At 41.1% G+C, this 19,207-nt stretch overlaps 2 protein-coding genes across 2 annotated transcripts; both read right to left on the bottom strand.

Moving 5' to 3' along the window:
• Nucleotides 1–412: 412 nt before the first annotated feature.
• Nucleotides 413–2,689, bottom strand: foxd2 (forkhead box D2). Its single transcript, XM_010871813.3, has 2 exons — nt 2,596–2,689; nt 413–2,389 (listed from the first exon to the last, which is right to left on the bottom strand). The coding sequence occupies exon 2, from the start codon at nt 2,237–2,239 to the stop codon at nt 1,130–1,132; it is 1,110 nt and encodes a 369-aa protein (XP_010870115.1). The 5' UTR covers nt 2,240–2,389; nt 2,596–2,689; the 3' UTR covers nt 413–1,129.
• Nucleotides 2,690–6,435: 3,746 nt separating this feature from the next.
• On the bottom strand, nt 6,436–8,118 carry foxe3 (forkhead box E3). The gene has a single exon (XM_010871812.2). It carries the CDS (start codon nt 7,969–7,971, stop codon nt 6,715–6,717), a length of 1,257 nt encoding a protein of 418 aa, XP_010870114.1. The 5' UTR covers nt 7,972–8,118; the 3' UTR covers nt 6,436–6,714.
• Nucleotides 8,119–19,207: the final 11,089 nt, after the last annotated feature.

Here is a 19,207-nt window from a genome sequence, read left to right as displayed (position 1 = left end):
TTTTGTCATACAACTTGTTGGATTCACTGCTTGTGTATAAACGGATAGAAGGGCTTCTCTTGGTGATTTTTAAAACGATAACAGACTAATAAATGCTCTTAATTACTGCAGATTAAACGCAAGATTCATCAGAGATTTGGACCTCAAATTATGTATACTCTTAACCGTCTCCAAGACCTTTTCCCAAAGACCTTATTGAGTTCAAACGCGGCCTACAAACACTGAAGTTTGACCTCAGGTCATTTAAATTAAATACGCTAGATAACTGCAACACCAGTTAATTCTATATTTATTCTATTTTTAGGCACTCTAAGGATTTTAATTTGAGCTGACCTATGTGTGCAGGCAAAAAACGTTCCAATAAACAAGTTAACGGAAGTTATTTTTAATTCACAAACATTTATTTTCTTGTAATTACAACAAAAATGACCTATGAACAATACGTGTCTCTGTCTATACACATAACATACATTTCACATATTAATTTCAATGAAATAGATAAGAACGAAAGCACAACAGTTTAACATGATGAGAGGTAATGCGCTTTACACCAAAACCACACTGAACATAATAACTATACAAATTCACCACAACACCACTGTAAGAGAACCAAAGGTAGTGGGAAAGATTAGATTTTGTAATTAATAACTCCCCTTGTCTCAATGTGCTTTCTAATATTTAAAACCTGAGTTTACGGTCTCGGTAGCCTATTAACAGTGCTTTATCTCACAACGCACAATATAAATCAAAATAAAAATCTCAATTATAGTTAAGAAACAATGACATTTTATCCGCAGAGTGAGATTCGAGATATTCATTCTGCGTTAAATTAGCTGGCTCTTTGCTCTAGATAGGTGAGGGCAAAGGCCACTGCCAGCCAAAGAATATACTTAACATTGGCTTAGAATTAGTGTTCTGACTTCATCATGCCGCTTCCATTTATTGTATCCTATACATATTTACAATCTATAAATATACTTTTCACATTCCTCTCTTCGATCGAATCTAAGAAATACAATGGGAAGAGCCACACTCTCCATTCTCAAAGAATGTTTATCCTACCTTCACATAAGATGACAGAACCGTAATGGGTTATTAGGATTTCTGCAAGATTTGTTTTTGCTGCCAGTTAAAAATGACAACTGTTAAGATTTGTAGTTTTGCTGGAGAACGTCTGTGATACAGGCTGAAGCATGTTTTCCTGCGAGAGGTTCAAGTGATTCGAAGCTGAGGCGAGTGCAGGGTTCAACATGGCCAGGATCTGAGCCTGACTGTTGCTGTGGCTGCCCGATTGTGCGCTGTACGGGGAGGCCACAGAGTTAGCACCGATTATATTGTCTATAGAGAAAGAGGGTCGTGCTGTAGTGTTAGTGTCCGTCTTGAGGGCTGCCAGGCCGGGCAAGGTCGGGCTTAGTTGAGGGTAGAATGGCTTTCGTAAGTCAGCCCCTAATAAAGAGGGCAAGGGATGTGGAGCGGGGAATATTGAGGCTGACGAGGGAAGTCCACAAGTTGTATTCTGGAAAGGGAAAGCGCCTGCTGGGAGGTGCGGATGATAGGGGTTATGTGCATGGAAGTTTTGCAGCTGGAGTCCATAGTTGTACCCATATGGGCCGTACCCAAACCCGGGCAGGAACCCCCCGGCGTCCCTGAGAATTTCGTTGGCTTGGTGCCTCTTGAACCGCTTCCTTCTGCGTAAAAAACTCCCGTTGTCGAACATGTCGGCAGACTCCGGGTCGAGGGTCCAGTAGTTGCCTTTTCCGGGGTTGCCAGGTTCACGTGGGATTTTGACAAAGCAGTCATTAAGAGAAAGGTTGTGACGAATGGAGTTTTGCCAAGCGGGGAATTTTTCTCGATAGTATGGGAACCTGTTGCTGATGAATTCGCAGATCTCGCTGAGAGTGAGGCGTTTCTTGGGACTCTGGAGAATAGACATGGTGATCAGGGCTATGTAGGAGTACGGGGGCTTGACTAGAGCATTCTTACCAGGCTTATCTCCCAACATGGCCCCTGAATCTCCAACAACTCCAACCTGGTCAGTCGGACACTCAGAGCTGCTGAGGCCAGGAGAGGTACCCCTCTCCCCTGCGTTTTGAGACAAATTGTCGTCTGAGTCATTGTCCAGGAAATCGTGATGAAGGTATTTACCGTCCTTGCCAACAGAGATGTCTCCCCCAACCACATCTATGTCCACATCATCAGACAAAGCAGAGTTGTCGGACATATCCGTCCCTAGAGTCATCCTCGAATAGAATGGTTCGCTTCCCTCCTCGCGTGCTGAACGGAGTCTTTTCAGCTCCCACGCTGGGTGTATAGGCTACTCAGTCCGTGCGTAAAGCACCCTCCCGCGCTCCTCGGTGGACTTCAACGAACTCCTGTTCACTTCGACGAGCTGCATAGAAACATTATTGAAATACAAAAGCGCTATACCAAGTTTAAATCCAAGTGTAACGCCACTCCAACCAGTTGGTATGGGGGCTGTAGTGCCTTTCAGAGAGTAAAAAACTCTTCGGAATTTAAGCGCAGGAAAACAAAGCTATTGGAAAAGTCATGCATCAGTAAGAATATGTACTTGAGGACCACTACAAATCTACATACATTATGTTTCTTTCAAGCAGTGGAGTTTTAAGGTCGTTTACTGTTGCAGGGCTGTATAAATATCTTTACGCACAGGCACCGCGCAAGGATCCTGCGTAAGCTTCATACTATCTCCCTTAATAGCCCGCAAAAGCTATTTATTCGGCCTTCCACATCACGTGGTCACTGTGACCAGGAAATGAAGGAAAGGGCAAAGGGAAGGATAGACAGAGGGGAGGAGATGGTGAATGCGCTGCCTTACACCTTTACTTGGGTTAACTATGCGCATCAGCCTATGCAATACCATATTTTTGGAGGATTTATGCTACGGGAATATATGATAGTTATAGATAGATATAAGTGGATTCATTCAGTTCTCACTAGAATTTGATAAAGACATTATGGTTATTACAGTCTCAGTCAAAATGTTGACGTGTAAAGATATCGTGAACACTTCGTTTTCCATTTGGTATTAGGTACTTCTAAAACCAAAATATTGATTTAAAAGACAATCTTTATTTATATACATAAAAAATATAAATGATAGCTCAAGTTCGAATATGGATGCTATTGTTTATTATAGTTACTAATAATAAAAGAGGTATTTTTCTTTTCTATGTTGGTATGGTCAATAGTTACATTTGTAATCCTTCTTTTGAACTTAGATTACCACATGTGCTATTGCCAGGTATAGTAATTTTTATTTATTTATAAACGTTATTAAAATATATAAATATTATAATACTGAAATCCTTAACCAGCCAAGACATATATCATTATTGTTAGTGATATTATTATTAATGTCATTATTACTATTTATATTACGGATACCTACCTGTGAGTTTAAACTAACGAGTTTAAACAATTCCGTCCAAGTAAAATTAAGGGGAATAGTGGGAAAAATTTGAATGTTATCGAAAAGGAGATTCCCTCAATTTTAATTGGATATATGGGTTATTAATTATATATATATTATATATGTATATAGATGTGTGCATGTGTGTGTTTGTATTTTAATTGTTCAATTAGAACATTACGCAGATTAACTAATGCTCAGAAGAGACAGACAAGTACATATTATTATTCCGAAAACAAATGTTTAAAAACATTGTTTTTCAGAAATAAAAAGCTACAATATAGGCTTCTTGGAAACAATTTATATTGTAAGAATCTCTCGTGAAAAATAAAATAATTAATACTGTGCAATAATAATAATAGTAACGCTGGAAACAAGACAAATATTAATAATAAAATCATTGTTTAAGAATTCGCCATTAATTTCAGTGGCGAAAGGTAGCAGGATCTATTGCACTCAGGTGACAGTTTTACATCACCGGTCAGTTCTCACGGGTTTTATGTTTTACTTTTCAAGAAGTCAAATTGCATTCTATCCAGATTTTCTACATAATTCACATACAGATTAACACAAAGAATGCTTCTGCAACCTGCTCCCATTCGTCTTCGTCGAAAGAACAGATGACATTGTATGTAATATGTATATGGGTCTATGTGTTACACCACAAGAGGGGAGGGGGGAAAGCTTTCATTCCAGTTCATTATATTGCAGGAACATGGCGTTATAGTAATATATATCCATCACCACTTCGTCTGTGTCTGGTCAGGATCATCAGTTAACTGCAGCATTTAACATGCTAGGCATTGCCCAAAGCCCAACGGAAACATTACTGACAATGCTTTGGTTAGGATAACTTTGTTTTCTTTTGTCTGCATCATCCTTAGTCAATATGCCGATATTTGAATTAGCCCATGGTGATTTCTACGACACAGCCCAAATATAATTGGAAAATGTTTAAATCAGAAGCAACCTATTTATTAAGCAATCCACAAATCCATTACATGGGATGGCGTTTTTTCGCACATGCAAATTTTTTCAGCATAATAGTTTGAATTGGAATTGGACCTGAGCTTGGTTTTAATTGAAACTTAACAGGTTTTTGATATTTGTTCTGTTCTAACTTAGGTAGATCGCGGGTGAGCTGTAACCGTGGAGGTCTGTCATATATTACCGATAGGAACGATCTTATAATTTGTCATTTATGTAAACTTAATCAGTCAGTTAGTCTATTACAGAACCCGTCCCCATCCTAAATTATACCAGGACTTGGGCCTGTCAGCCGGCCTGTCAGCTGGCAGCGGCTACATTGCTCACATCGCTTAGCTGAAGAACCAGACAGCTGCATGGAAGCAACGCTCAATGCCGCAAAAAAAAAAAAAAAAAAGACAAAGCTCTCTCGATGCCTTAAACACCAATTTTTAGAGAAATAGAATTACTCATATTCAGTGTGTGCGTGTATGTGGGTGGGTGTGTGTGCGCGCTTGTGTGTGCGTGTGTATGTATGTGCGTGTGTATTTTATGAGTGTGTGTATGTACGTGCGTGTGTGTGCGGCAGTCTCGTCTCTATATGCAGTCCAACACAGGCAAGATACTGACAGAAGCGAATGAGTTGGAAAACCCTTGTTAGGTGCGCTCACATCTTGGTTATTATTACAATGCCTGGTCCAGACATGTATTTATAGAAAATATGTGGGAAAGGCTGATAGCAATGTCGGATTGCACTGTAAAATATATTTGAAAATCACATTGTTTGTATACAGCTTTTGCAGGAATTAAACAACTGTGTTTAACTGGATTGCTTTGGACTATCGACTGCCAACTCAATATAGTTGTTTATGCACTTTTTCACGACATGAGAAGTCTGAATGCTATGTATTGCATGACCCCTAGTGGACAAACTGAAGAACTCTGTATGCTTTAGTGGCACAAATTCATGCCACAAATGCATACAGAGAACTTATAATTTAGACCGAAAGGTGTCGCAACAGTTTACAGACCCACCTGATTGAGGTCATCTCCCTTATCTAAGAAGGATTAGAAACTAATTACAAACAGCCTCGGCAGATGTACAGGAAGAGTAGCATAACACGGGTGTATGGATTCAAGTATTCAAATACATGTAGGCCCGTGCATGTTATATATTTTTGAAGTTTGATAGGCCTTACCACTCTGGCCTTACTGCATAGAAAGGCCTTACCACAAGGCCTTGAAAAGTGTAACTCTCCAGTTTGTTATTCCAAAGGGAATGTGAAATACATCCGATTTTAAAGGCATGATACCAGAGGTCATTTAAAATATTCCTGCTATGGGATATTTCTTTGATGTATTCTTATTAAATGTGTGTGTGTGTGGGGGGGGGGGGGTGAGGGGTCAAATAGACGTGCAGACTTTCCGCACGCTGACTGAGGCAAGCCGTGCGGGTCTTACCCAATGTAATATCCAAAATGTAAATTATTCACCAAAACATCCACATAAAATGACAACAGCGGCGACGCACATCTGTTTTCAATGTTGTTTAGTCTTTAAATAAGTGTAGTCATAAAACCGCTTGGCTTACATTCTTCTTGGTGAAGTCCGTAACTTGCGCGAACATGGTTTATTTCAACATAAAAACACGGACTATAAATTATGATAGAAATAAATATAAATAGATATATATTGAATCCACTCTTTCAGTCTTTCAAGTTTTTTTTGATTGACTAAGTAATGAAGGTAGCATTGTTGCCTATGAGAGTCAGCGTGGAATCACACACACCTATTCACATGAATTAGTAAATATGTGTTTTGGTTTACTAGAACTGGTTTTAGATTGAACAGTTAAATATTAACGGAATGTATAATCCTATTTTAAAACGGAGGTATGCGAGTAATTATATAGTCATAATTCAATTCAACAGATGCAAGCAACAAGACAATGCTAACCAAAAATGTATTTATTACACCAAACAAAACAGTAAATAACAATGTAGGTCTATTCAGCTAGACCTGATTCACTTAGAAGTAAAATATTTACATATCACAAAATATAAGTATCATGTACAGTATATATGGCTAATTATATTGTTTGAGAACTGTACTTTTTAACAGATGACAGTGACATGTAAACTTCAATAACTGGAATTTTCACTAACAAGATGCAGGTAGACCACAAGACACATTAACCAACTGCACATGTACAACTGTCATGGAATGTAGATTTGTATTTCAATCAAAGAAGCAGTTTCACACATTAAAAATGGAATGTGTTTGAGGCTCTACGTTGTTTGTCTCTAAGGAACAGTTTGTCACATATACCTATCTAGTCCTGACGCAAAGTTGGCTTGTCTCATGTAAGAGTTGTTGTAGGAGTTCATTGGGTTGGAGAGACCCAATAGTTGCTCTGTGTGTTCTGCGCAAGAACCGGAACGCACGGCGGGTAGAGACAGCCGGTTCCCGGTGCAGTACACCTGAGCGCTGCCGGGAGAGAAACTGGACTGTGTCATGGAAGGCAGGTGGGGCGGGGAGGCCGAGGAAGAGTAAGGATATCCAGGTGCCAAGTTTGAGGAGAGTCCCCCACCACCTCTGCTCAGCGTATTCCCAGAGGAATTTACAGTCTGCGTCTGGAAGCAGTTCGAGGGGTCATTGCCAGTAAGGGAGCAGTTAGAAGACATGTTGCCCAGGTCTCCAGCGCCTAGCCCAAGAGCTTGTGGGTTGATCTCTCCTCCCTGCATCACAGACTGCTGGTTAATGATGTTGTCGATGCTGAACATCCTTGGTTGTCCTTGACTCACTCCGGCAGAAGTCTGATAATGATGCAGCATCGCCGGGTGGGGGGACCCGGCCAGCTGTGGGCCGTAGCCCGATCCTATTCCTGGGTATATGGTGTTAGGGTATGCGGGTCTGCCCATAGGTGTGGGAGTGAATGCACTAGAGCTTTGCATGTAACCAGGATATGTGCTTACGTCAGTGCGCTTGAATCTTTTCCTCCTCCTCAGGAAACTGCCGTTGTCGAACATGTCTTCAGCAGCAGGGTCTAGAGTCCAATAGTTGCCCTTACCCGGCCTTCCAGGTTCCCGAGGAATCTTGACAAAGCAGTCGTTGAGGGTCAAGTTGTGGCGTATAGAGTTTTGCCACTTCTTGGAGTTCTCTCGATAAAAGGGAAAACGTTCCATGATAAATTTATAAATACCACCAAGGGTGAGCTTTCTCTCCGGAGAGTTCGCAATTGCCATGGCTATGAGAGCGATGTAACTGTATGGTGGTTTCCCTCTCTGAACAGGCCTTTTCCTGCGTCTACTCCCTGTTGGTAGGTGCTCCTCCGTTTGACCCGAAGCAGCTCCATCCTCTCGGTCTATGTTCGGACTAGTTCCCTGGGGCTCAGACTTAATCAGAACCCCGTCTTTGATCCGGGCCTGCAGCATCAGAGGCGGAGGCGGTAATGGGGAATCCAAACTCACGTTAGGCGACATGACCACCGGGCTGGCCGCCTCGGCTGGCGAATGCTGGGTCTCAGCCGTCATGTTACACATGCCCGAAAAGTATGAGAAATTTGCAAGATTCATAAAAAATAATGTTTAAAGTATAACTGAAATGAATTCGTTTTTTTCTTTCTTGAAATTAGACCTTAAAAGATGCTGCCACCATAAAGTAATAACGATTGTAATGTGTTGTCCAGAGACAGTGCGTTTTTGGGTCTTTCCCAATGTTAATTTTAGTCCCTGTCCCGCTCGTCGTCAATGAGCCTTCTGTCTTGCCAGGTGAGTGGCGTGAAGTGTTTTATAAACTAGGGGTCGTGTGACGACACTGTCTACCATATGACGACGAAAGGGTGGGTTGCTGCCTGCTACTGCCTTCCTGGACAGAGCAGGGTTTTTTTTGGGGGGGGGGGGGGTATTCTGTCTAAATCACTCTATTAGCGTTAAGGACGCTGCAATGTATCCAGACTCTTGAAGAAAAACAATATCATATTATTGCCAGAATATAATAATATAATTAATTATTCATATTTTGTACATCGTCCCACATTCTCAATTTTGTATTTGATCATCGTGAACTACGCCAGTTACAGTACATTACAACAGATAGAACACGTATGTTTGACGTAATATAAAGTTGAAGCAGCCTACTCGCACGTCAGATGCTACAAAGAAAACTCAATACAGTGTTAATGTAAAACGTTAAGACTTAATTGTTGACACAGTGGAAGTGTTTCAATTAAAAGTTATTATGTGAGTGATGACTGAGGGACCAGGTAGCTCTGCCTCCCTCTATTCCCTCCATGTGTCTGTACGAGTTTCTGTGGGTTAGCCACTGCAGTGTATATCTAGGGCAGAAACAACATGAACAGAGCTGCTGCTCTATGGGATTCCAAACCCAACACCAATTGAAAAATAATAACAACCCATTAAAAACAAGCAATTGAGCTGTGAAAGCTTTTGGGGAAGAAAAGTAAATATCCCTTCATTTCATTAGGAGTTTTGGAGATTCATAATCAAACACTCCTCGGGGCAGAGGGAAAGTGTTATGTTCAGGACTTTGTAGTGACAACAGCCAACTGCACAAAGTCACCATACAGACAAGCCATGAAAACACCATCACACCCTATCCCTCCTGAATGATTGTTTGGTTAAATTGGGGGGTGCTACTTTAATAACCCAATCAAACAGGCATAGGATTGATATACTATATTGATATATTTATAAAAAGCAATTAACTTTTACATTTTATTTACATTTGAATAATTCAGCAGACACTCTTGTCCAGAGCAACTTAAGTATTAAAAGCTATTGTACCCTGGAGTGCCTTGCTCAAGGGCACAATAACAGATTTTATTTGACCTTATCCTGTCAATGATTTAAAACAGTTATTTTATGGTAAGTGTCCAAATGCTCCAGCCACTACACTATCTGCCACTCATCCTGTCAGACGCAGGTCGTATATTTTGGTGGCTACAAAAATATTTAGAAGATTTGTTTATCTGAGTGTGTGTGTGTGTGTGTGAGAGAGAAAGAGAGAGAGAGAGAGAGTGACAGAGAGAGACAGCGTGAATGATGGTCAGCGATGGTCACTGTTCAAAGCAAAGGTTAAAACAACAGGGCATATTCACTGGCTCTCTCACAGGCTGATATGAAAGAAATGGTGTAATGAATCAAACCAAAGTCATAAACCATAACCTAACTCCATTCTAGACCCCTCCACACCGCCCCCGACTAAGCCCTCCCAACACAAAGTCTGCTGCACCCCCCAGCACCCACCCCACCCACAGCTCAGACGCACTAAGCCCAGCTAGCCACTCACAGCCAGTGGCTAACAGCTTCAGACAGGCGTGGGAGCAGGGGTGTATCCAAGCAGGATCTGCCCCCAGAGCTGCCAGGTCAGGCAGGACAAACAGGGGCTATGGCCAGGAAACAGCCCCTCTGCCCTGGGGCCTACGGCCTCACAGTAATCCCTGTACCCTCCCACCTCCCCATGCTCAGATACACACACACACACACACAGTCTGCCCCTTCACAACCAACAGATTGCACCAGTGAACTCCAGGCCCTACGATGGAGCAATACATGTAAATACAACATGAAGGTATTTACCATGAATGAAATTTCAATTGAACACTAATTAGTGTGGAAAATTGTGACATGAGTATTAATCCTTCCATTTAGTGAGGTCCATCGGCCTAAACCACTGCCTGATGCACATGTACTGCTGCAGCATGGGCATTAATCCAGCCACAGCTCTCTTAGTAAAACTCTAACTTCTATCTCTTCCTACTGTCTCTGTCAAATGAAACATAAAAATGCAGAGAAACATATTGATTTTTACCCCCCCCCCCGTTCAAATATGTATGAATGACAGACTTTCCAGAAAAAGTTAGAATATTCATAGCTAGAAAGAGAATAATCTCTCTGTTTCTCTCTTTCTCTGTGGGAACACATTTAGCCACAACACATCTGTCCCTCTTCCTCTCTTTATAGGAAACAGAGGAAAAGAAGAAAGAAAGAGAGAGTTGCTGAGTAAACACTTGGAATCTATTCATTCGTGAAGCGGGTCCAGGGGGCGGGGGGGGCATGAGAAAAAGAGAGGGAATGAAAGTGGGACAGAGAGAGAAAGAGAGAAATACGCACTAGAGAGAACACTGCCCCTTTTCTTGCTCAAGCTCATCAAGTACGGGCCAGGGCTCCTGAAAACACAGGGATTACCAGTACTGGGGCTCTCCTGGTCTGGCTGGGCCCTGCTCACTGCTGCACTGCACGCTACGCTGCCCTGCTATAGCACTGCATAGGGTTCTCACACACACAAACACACCCTCTCTCACTCACTCTAACACACAAACACACCCTCTCTCTCACACACACACAAACACACACTCTCTCACTCACACACACAGACACACACACCCTCTTTCACTCACTCTAACACACAAAAACACCCTCACTCACTCAAACACACTATCTCCCCCTCAATCTATCGCACAAAAACACACAGGGTCAGATAGAAGGCAAGACAAAGGACATCACTGTTACTGCTGCAGTACCAACTCAATATGGAAATCAAACAAATGCTAGCAAAGATTGTCAGGGCACTATAATGTACACAGATGTAATTCCGCTGGCACTTATTTGCTCAACTCTTGTTTTTTTTATTTTTTATTATTGCCACAGCAGCTGTCAGCAGTATTTTCAGACTTTGTCCCCGAGGTCTCTGTCAGGTCAGGAAACCCCCTGTGACAGGTATGACTCCTACCCTCCAGCACAGCTCTCACACAGACCTCAGGAATGGACCACTGACACCAGAAATGAAGACGACATCCTGTTCTCAGGTAAGCAGAGCAGATGAACAATCAGGAGACAAGGTGGAAGAGAAAAGGGATTTAGTGAAGAAATCCCTTTTTTTGATAAACCGACATTATCAAATGGCCATAGCCAGTTGGTTGGTAGATCTGTTATATTTATACGTTTCAGTATGTCACTCATTTGCTTTTCTATAAAGCCCATTTACAGCTCTAAGAAAAATGAAGACCGCTGCACCTTTTTCTTTCCTTTTCCCAAAAAAGTCGAAAAGGAAGGTTTTGAGTGAGGAACAGATGCGTTCAAGATACTGCCATCCTCATGTTTTTCTATGATCTCAAATGTAAGTTTTTTGCCAATTGCCTACACACTGAAAATGAATACTTAGACAAAAGCATCAAAACCATAACTTTTGTAACCATGAATTAAACAAAAGGCACAAAAGTACAAACACATTTTCTGCTTCACACTTTGGAAAACACTACACACTGTTTCTTATATTAGACACTTCATTCAAGAATGAAATCTCTTGCAATCATTCGCAAAACCCTTCTAATTAAAATGCAAAACATACCTGAAATTGGCAACAACAAAAACACACACACACACACACATATACAGTAACTGAACACCAACTAGTCTGAGCCTAAGCACTACAAATAGACCTCAGGTTAGCTCACCTCCTTTCTGGGAACTTTGCAAACACAGAGGCAGTGAGAGGAAGAGGAAGAGAGAGAGGAAGAGAGAGAGGAAGAGAGGGAGGGAGGGAGGGAGAGGAAGAGAGAGAGAGAGAGGGAGGGAGGGAGAGAGATAGAGAGCGAGAGAGAGAGAGAGAGAGTGGGAGTAAGAGGACAAGAACAAAGAAGGGGACCAGTAAATAAATGGAGACAAACCTCCGACAACATTAGGACCACATTGGTAAACCATGTCATAAATCATGGCCTGACGATGAGGGAGGCAGAGAGTCCAGCCCAACCAGAGTCACTACACGGTAGCATCTATCATACGGACATTTAGACTGGAGAACAGGTACCTCTTCACCTTTCTACACCAGACTAAAATAACCTAACCAATGACATCATATTCTGGCATTTTCTACAGAACAGCCAGACAACCTCCTCAGGGTGAAAGGCAACATCTGCTCACCCATGGAACTGTCCTCTGGCAATGGCTCACCAACCACAATAACTTCAGTTGTACACTTCCCCCCTTACTCTCCATTTCTCAGTCCGATTGAGGGATCCTTTTCGGCTTGGCATTGAAAAGTGTCTGACCACCAATCGCTTGCCCTCCTGCCTCTACTGCAGGCAATGGAAGGGGCATGCGGGGACACTGAGGTGGCTACAGAAGGGATGGATACAGAACGCAGGGTGATATTCCTCCCGTTGCCTAGCCAGGGATGACATTTTCCCCGTTGCCTAGCCAGGGATGACACTGACTGTGATGTGGATGAGGTGGCCAGATGCTAACAGAAGGCAGAACTCAATGAACCATCCACCCATCCTTTGCAATACTATTTTTTGTTTACCATTGCACAGTAATCTTAAGGTCATTATTTTTTTTGTTTTTTTTTGTTTACAGTAACATTTTGTATTGATAACTGTACTGTAATTCTACTTTTCTTTTGCGTGTTTTTCTTGTTGTAAAAACCTGAAATGGCAAAAAAGAAACTATATGTTTTTTTTCTTGATTTTGGAAACCAGAAGAGGTTCTTCTGAGGAGTTTCGGGGGTTTCCTGTACAATTTCAAGTTGAAGAACCCCTAAAAGAGAAGTTATAATTCATTTTTAGAGTGGCTTAAAACAGTAAAAAGTGATACAATGTCATACCCATGGTACATGTTCCCAGTAAGGCATTGGTTACAGTATATAAACAGTACGATGCATCACATACTTCTCATTAACCACTGATTAGAAGCCGCCTGTTCATTATTCACTAAATATGTTATGGAATACATTAAGGATCGTGGATGACAGAATATCCTGGAGTCTCGTTAAAATTCCCTTGATACTGGTTATTTAACATGGCAAACTAACAAAAACAACCTAATAACTTAATGATGTGACCTCGTGTCTGTCTGGATGGGTCTTTCAGGCATTCACAGGGCCACCAGGAGAACACACAACTGGATCATACTGAAATAGAAATATCCTCCGGTGGGGAAGAACAGGTTGGTTAGATCCTAAGATCTAATACTCCCTTTTCCAAAATCTAATTCTGTACCTCTCTGTGAGATAATAAGTCCCCCAACCTTTCTGCAAGCTGTGATGTAGCCAACTGAAATGTGTTTGCGAGGGACATTCCTGGGGGGACTATGTGTCCCAGACTGGAGGAGGATGAGTAAGAACTTTGTGGCTGGAGTGGAGGGGATGTGGGAATAAGGTTTAGCTTGGGTGGCTGGGTAGACTTTGTGGGTGGGTGGGTGGGTGTGTGTGTGTGTGGGTGTGTGTGTGGGTGTGTGTGTGGGTGTGTGTGTGTGTGTGTGAGAGAGTGTATGTGTACAAAGGGGGAAGGGTTGTTGACTGAAGATTTACTAAAGTAGCCCAGCCTACTCGTGAAATGTCAGAATATATGGCTCTGAAATTGGTAGTTACATATCTCCACAATATTATCAACCAATTTGTGCAGAACCAAATTAAGTATCAGTAAGGTGACGCAGGCAGATACAATGTTAGACGTCAGAGTTTCAGGGCACAGAGGGATGAGGGAGAGCAAAGCACTGAGAGGGGACAAGGAGTTTCTTTCAAACTCTCCAACTCACTCTTCACAGTGCAATCTGTCAACAGGCACTTTTCCCTCTCTCCCTCTTCAACGCATCGCATTAAATTCCACGCTATTCTCCAACTAAGAGTTGCTATATTTTATTACCAACAATTTCAGACTACTTATGTTTTTTTATTGATTATTTGACTACAGCTTCTCCATCCAAATTAAATAATTCTATAGTCTAGCTCTCATAGTTACAGTGTTGGAGAGTGTTGACTTCTGTCAGTCAATATTCAGCATTATAATTTGTGTCTTAAATTAGGTTGGTAATTGCTTATACAGTTCTGCAATAAATTACAAAATATTATAGTCTTTAATTATTATATATTTTTATATTTTGGGTATCTTTCAATTGTAAATCCAATAATACAATGACGGTAACGTTTTTGGCTCTGTCTTAGTAGGAATGATCCGATGGCAGTAATACGGTGGCAGCTTTTTGGTACGACATTCTAACACACTGTGACTTTGAGGTTGCGGCAGAGGACTCTTACTAGGACGAACCAATCATAGGACGAACCAATCATAGGACGAACCAATCATAGGACGAACCAATTATAGGACAAACCAATTACAGGTTTCACAGAGAGGAGTCTGAATCGGGTAAAGTCAAAAATAAACGCTAACACTAGACCGGCTATTCATCCTGCCAAAAAGCATAGGTAGTAAGCACCAAAATGTAACAATACTTTTCCCATTCCACCAAGAAGTACTACAAAACTAGCAGGCCAACCTGCATTGTAAAACTAAAACTAGCAGGCCAACCTGCATTGTAAAACTAAAACTAGCAGGCCAACCTGCATTGTAAAACTAAAACTAGCAGGCCAACCTGCATTGTAAAACTAAAACTAGCAGGCCAACCTGCATTGTAAAACTAAAACTAGCAAGCCAACCTGCATTGTAAAACTAAAACTAGCAGGCCAACCTGCATTGTAAAACTAAAACTAGCAGGCCAACCTGCATTGTAAAACTAAAACTAGCAGGCCAACCTGCATTGTAAAACTAAAACTAGCAAGCCAACCTGCATTGTAAAATTAAACTAGCAGGCCAAACTGCACTGTAAAACTAAAACTAGTAGGCCAACCTGCATTGTAAAACTAAAACTAGCAAGCCAACCTGCATTGTAAAACTAAAACTAGCAGGCCAACCTGCATTGTAAAACTAAAACTAGCAGGCCAACCTGCATTGTAAAACTAAAACTAGCAGGCCAACCTGCATTGTAAATCTAAAACTAGCAAGCCAACCTGCATTGTAAAACTAAAACTAGCAAGCCAACCTTCATTGTAAAATTAAACTAGCAGGCCAAACTGCACTGTAAAACTAAAACTAGTAGGCCAACCTGCATTGTAAAACTAAAACTAGCAGGCCAACCTGCATTGTAAAACTAAAACTAGCAGGCCAACCTGCATTGTAAGCTAAAGTGTCCATCAAGTCTGTTAACAGCATCAAGCCATCCTTGAATTCATAAAAAGCAACATATACAATTATGCTAATAACACAAACATTTTAATACACCGAAAGTGGTGCAGCCTAGAAAGGAAGGTGTCCATCTTGTTTCCCCTTGCATACCATAATTTTGTTTTTTTAACCCTTTACTCCACCATACCTTCAGGCTGCAGTTATCTGCAATGCAGCTGTCTGGAACAGATAACGAAACTCCGGGACAGCAATTTTAAATACAGTATTTATCATGTTTTCTTTCAAAAAGTCTAGTTAAATCATGTCAACACTAAAAGTTGGCAAACGCTGCATTTGTAATTTATTATTTCCATGTGTGGATGACCATTGGAAATGTGCTTTATACATGCTGACCCCAAATTAAGAGTAAATGTTTTGGGAAATCTGTCTGTAGTAGATCAAAATGTTTCTCTGCAATTCTACTAACGAACGGTGGCTAGCTAGCTTTGGTGAAAGATATTTAAATTGGTTTGGTGCACTATCTAGCAGTCTTACGTTGTTTTATTGTTATTTCTGCCAGTTTTTACTGTTCTAGCAACATAGTAAGGCAGATTAATACAAAGTGCAAGAGGGTTTTTTCATATGGTGCCTAAATCAAGGCACAGTGTTTAACACCATCATTCAAGAATGACCTATATTCATCCATCCTAATTGATTGAATGGATGTCAACCTTGCCTGCTGTTATCACCCTAGAGATCGGCAGCAGCACCAGTCATTCACCTCAAAGCACCTCTTGGCAGGGGCATTGGCTGGTGATGAGAGACAGACAGACAATCCAGCAGTTACACAAACTCTGATCTTTTATTAGCCAGCGGGACCAAGGCAGTGATTACACACTGCCATCACACACACACACACACACACACACACACACACACACACACAACACTGCCACACACTGACAGACAAGATAGTAAAAATTACACACATGTACACAAACAATTACAATGTCTTATCCTAGCCTATACATTTACACTTGAGCGAACACACAGGCTCACCCCAAATGAGGAGGAACACACACCCACATACAGAGGGCCAAGCTCCAGACCAAGTGTTTAACCTTTATCTTTCCAAAACCTTATTAAAGCCAAAAGGTCAGCAGCAAACACGTTTTACAGGCAGGTTGTCTAGGAGAATCTCTGTACACCTAGCTAAATATACTGCACAACTGAGCAGAAACTAGTGGTGTTTTGTAGTTCATTTGAAAACATCTGTTAACTGTTCAAATACTTGAGGTAATTAATTACATTTATTTAATATAGAATTGCAACTAAAAAGCTAATATTATAAGTCTCAGAAAACCGAACAACAGTTGAAAGTATTTTCAAGAAGCAATTCAAAATCTTAGAATGGCAAGACGCCAGACACAAACATATTTCCTTATAGGTTGAATAAAAATGCATCAATATCCTCTCACCATACTTAAATAATGAAATGTTAATCCAGGACAAGAACGCTGAATGCCTGCCCTATAATCCAGTCATGGCTTACAGTAGAAAAGGAAAAAACAAATGATCCAGAGGAAGTTCATATAGGTGATATCCAGAGTTGGGTAGGTTAATCAGATACAGTTACAAGTTACCTGTCCACATTTGTAATCAGTGACGTAACTTTTTGATTACCCAAACTCAGTAACGCTGATTATGTTGCAGAAATCTCAGGCACGTGAATGCACATTCGCAATCGTGAACACCAGCTTACAAATACGTTTTACCCGCGCGAACGAAACCTGAACAATGAATATACACATGCACTCTCAGCTTATAGTCAATGTATTCAGCAGCCAATAACCAATGAATGCAATTTACTGAGATTCAAAGCAAGCAGAATCACATGGCCTACCTGTATGGAGTTGAGGTGGCTGCATCAAATGCAAATTAGTACTTCCCAACACACCTTTTCTCCTCAAATATCGTGATGAATTCCATATAATGTTTTATCTTGAAGGTAGCGCAATGTTTCAGCGATCTAACATTGCTCCCTAATCTTCTAAACAATTCCTGTCTGAAAAGGGTAGGCCTTTCGCCTATCATTGTTCTGAGAAAGATGCGTCAATAGTAGGTCACTAAATCATATTTTATATGGGTCGGCTGAAAGTATCGTAGATATAGTCTGTTTTTACCAGCCGATGTACACGCTAGCGGCCTACACGTGTACAATGTCATAATGCGCGATCGGAATTATAGATGAATAGATCGGTCTATTATTTTTTATTATTATTGGTCAATTTTAGATCCGTGGCTATAGCCCCGGACGCCCAGGCCTAACGACGCCACTGGCGCCCACCTTTGCTAGCATGATGATCACGCACACAACTGAGACGCGCAATTGTTATTTGGATTCAAAAAACGATGTTTTTAAAACATCAAAGAAAAAAAATCAACCATGAAACGTGTCATAATTATTTACCCATTCTTTTTCAATTGAAGCAATCCAAGAAGTAATCATACATTTTACAAGTATCTGTAATCCGATTACAATATTTTAGTAGGTACCGTAAGGGATTACAGTTCCTGTTATTTTATGTTTTTTGTACAGGTAACGGATTACTTGAAATCCGTTACTCCCCAACACTTGTGTTATCACTTCTCAATACAGATTAAAAAATTCTAGCTAAGACTTTAGCCAAAAGGTACAGCTTGCTAGTGGGTAAAACTTTACTAATGAATGCAGAATCAAATATCCCTTAAGTAAACCTCCACAGATGGACAAGACAAGGTGGTGTGATGTCCCCATAACTTAATCAATCAATCAATCAATCACATTTATTCTATAAAGCCCCTTTTACATCACCAGTTGTCACAATTTATTTATATAGAAACCTAGCCTGAAACCCCAAGGGGCATGCAATAACAAGAAATGAATGCACATAGGCTAGGATAAGATCCATAGTAGGGTCAGAACCTAGGAAGAAACCTGGAGAGGCGACAGACATTTAGGGGTGGCCTGTCCTCTTCTGACTCTAACAGGTAAAGATTATGAGAGTACATGAACGTTTTGCTCCAGAACAATATTTTGCTTGTGTAGATGACCAGTGGTTCAATAAATACAGGTGAGTTGTGTCCGGAGTGTTTTGTCAGAATCCAGATTATCTGCAAAACCAGGTGGACAAGGACAGGGACAACCAGGCAGGCTGTGGGCAGTGACATCATGAATATTGAAGCAGCTACTTGATGAGCAACTCAACCAGCAGGACTTTGGACAGGGACAGCTATGAGTTGTCAAGTCAGGTAGTCCTAAGGTGGGGTCCATGGGTTTAGGTCGTCCTAAGATTCAACAGGACACCAGAAGAATTACAAGGAGCATTGGATCCAAATGGACAACTCTGTATATAATGCAGACTGGCCCTATTCCCAGTCACATGAACTAACTGGACAGGTATTTGGACTGAGACACGAAAGGCTGACCATAGTCCCACAAACTATTGCAGGGTAAAACTGACACAGGGAGGTCTTTTCTTCGCTTTACCCCCCTTGATGATTATTAGCATGTGGTTTGGACTTCAGGCTCTCTGAATAGGGAACAGTCCCTGTTTCTTTCCTGTACATTTAATGATGATCTCAGTTCATTGTTTGGAATAGTGTAGGAGATTGTTTTCATTACATTTCTGTATTCAACTTGCAACCCTGCCATTAAGTAGGCAGCCAATCCAGCCCATGATGAGATCTACATTGAAATATATTTGAAAGCGTTGTAACTTTCTATAAAATATATATAAAATGAACAGCCAGCACGGACAGATAGACATCAGATGGTGTCTGTCTCTATCTCATTCATTTGTTCTAAAGCC

The sequence above is a fragment of the Esox lucius genome, chromosome 8, assembly GCF_011004845.1.
Source record: "Esox lucius isolate fEsoLuc1 chromosome 8, fEsoLuc1.pri, whole genome shotgun sequence".
Taxonomy (NCBI): Eukaryota; Metazoa; Chordata; class Actinopteri; order Esociformes; family Esocidae; genus Esox; species Esox lucius.
This window is presented reverse-complemented; position numbering and strand designations above follow the sequence as displayed.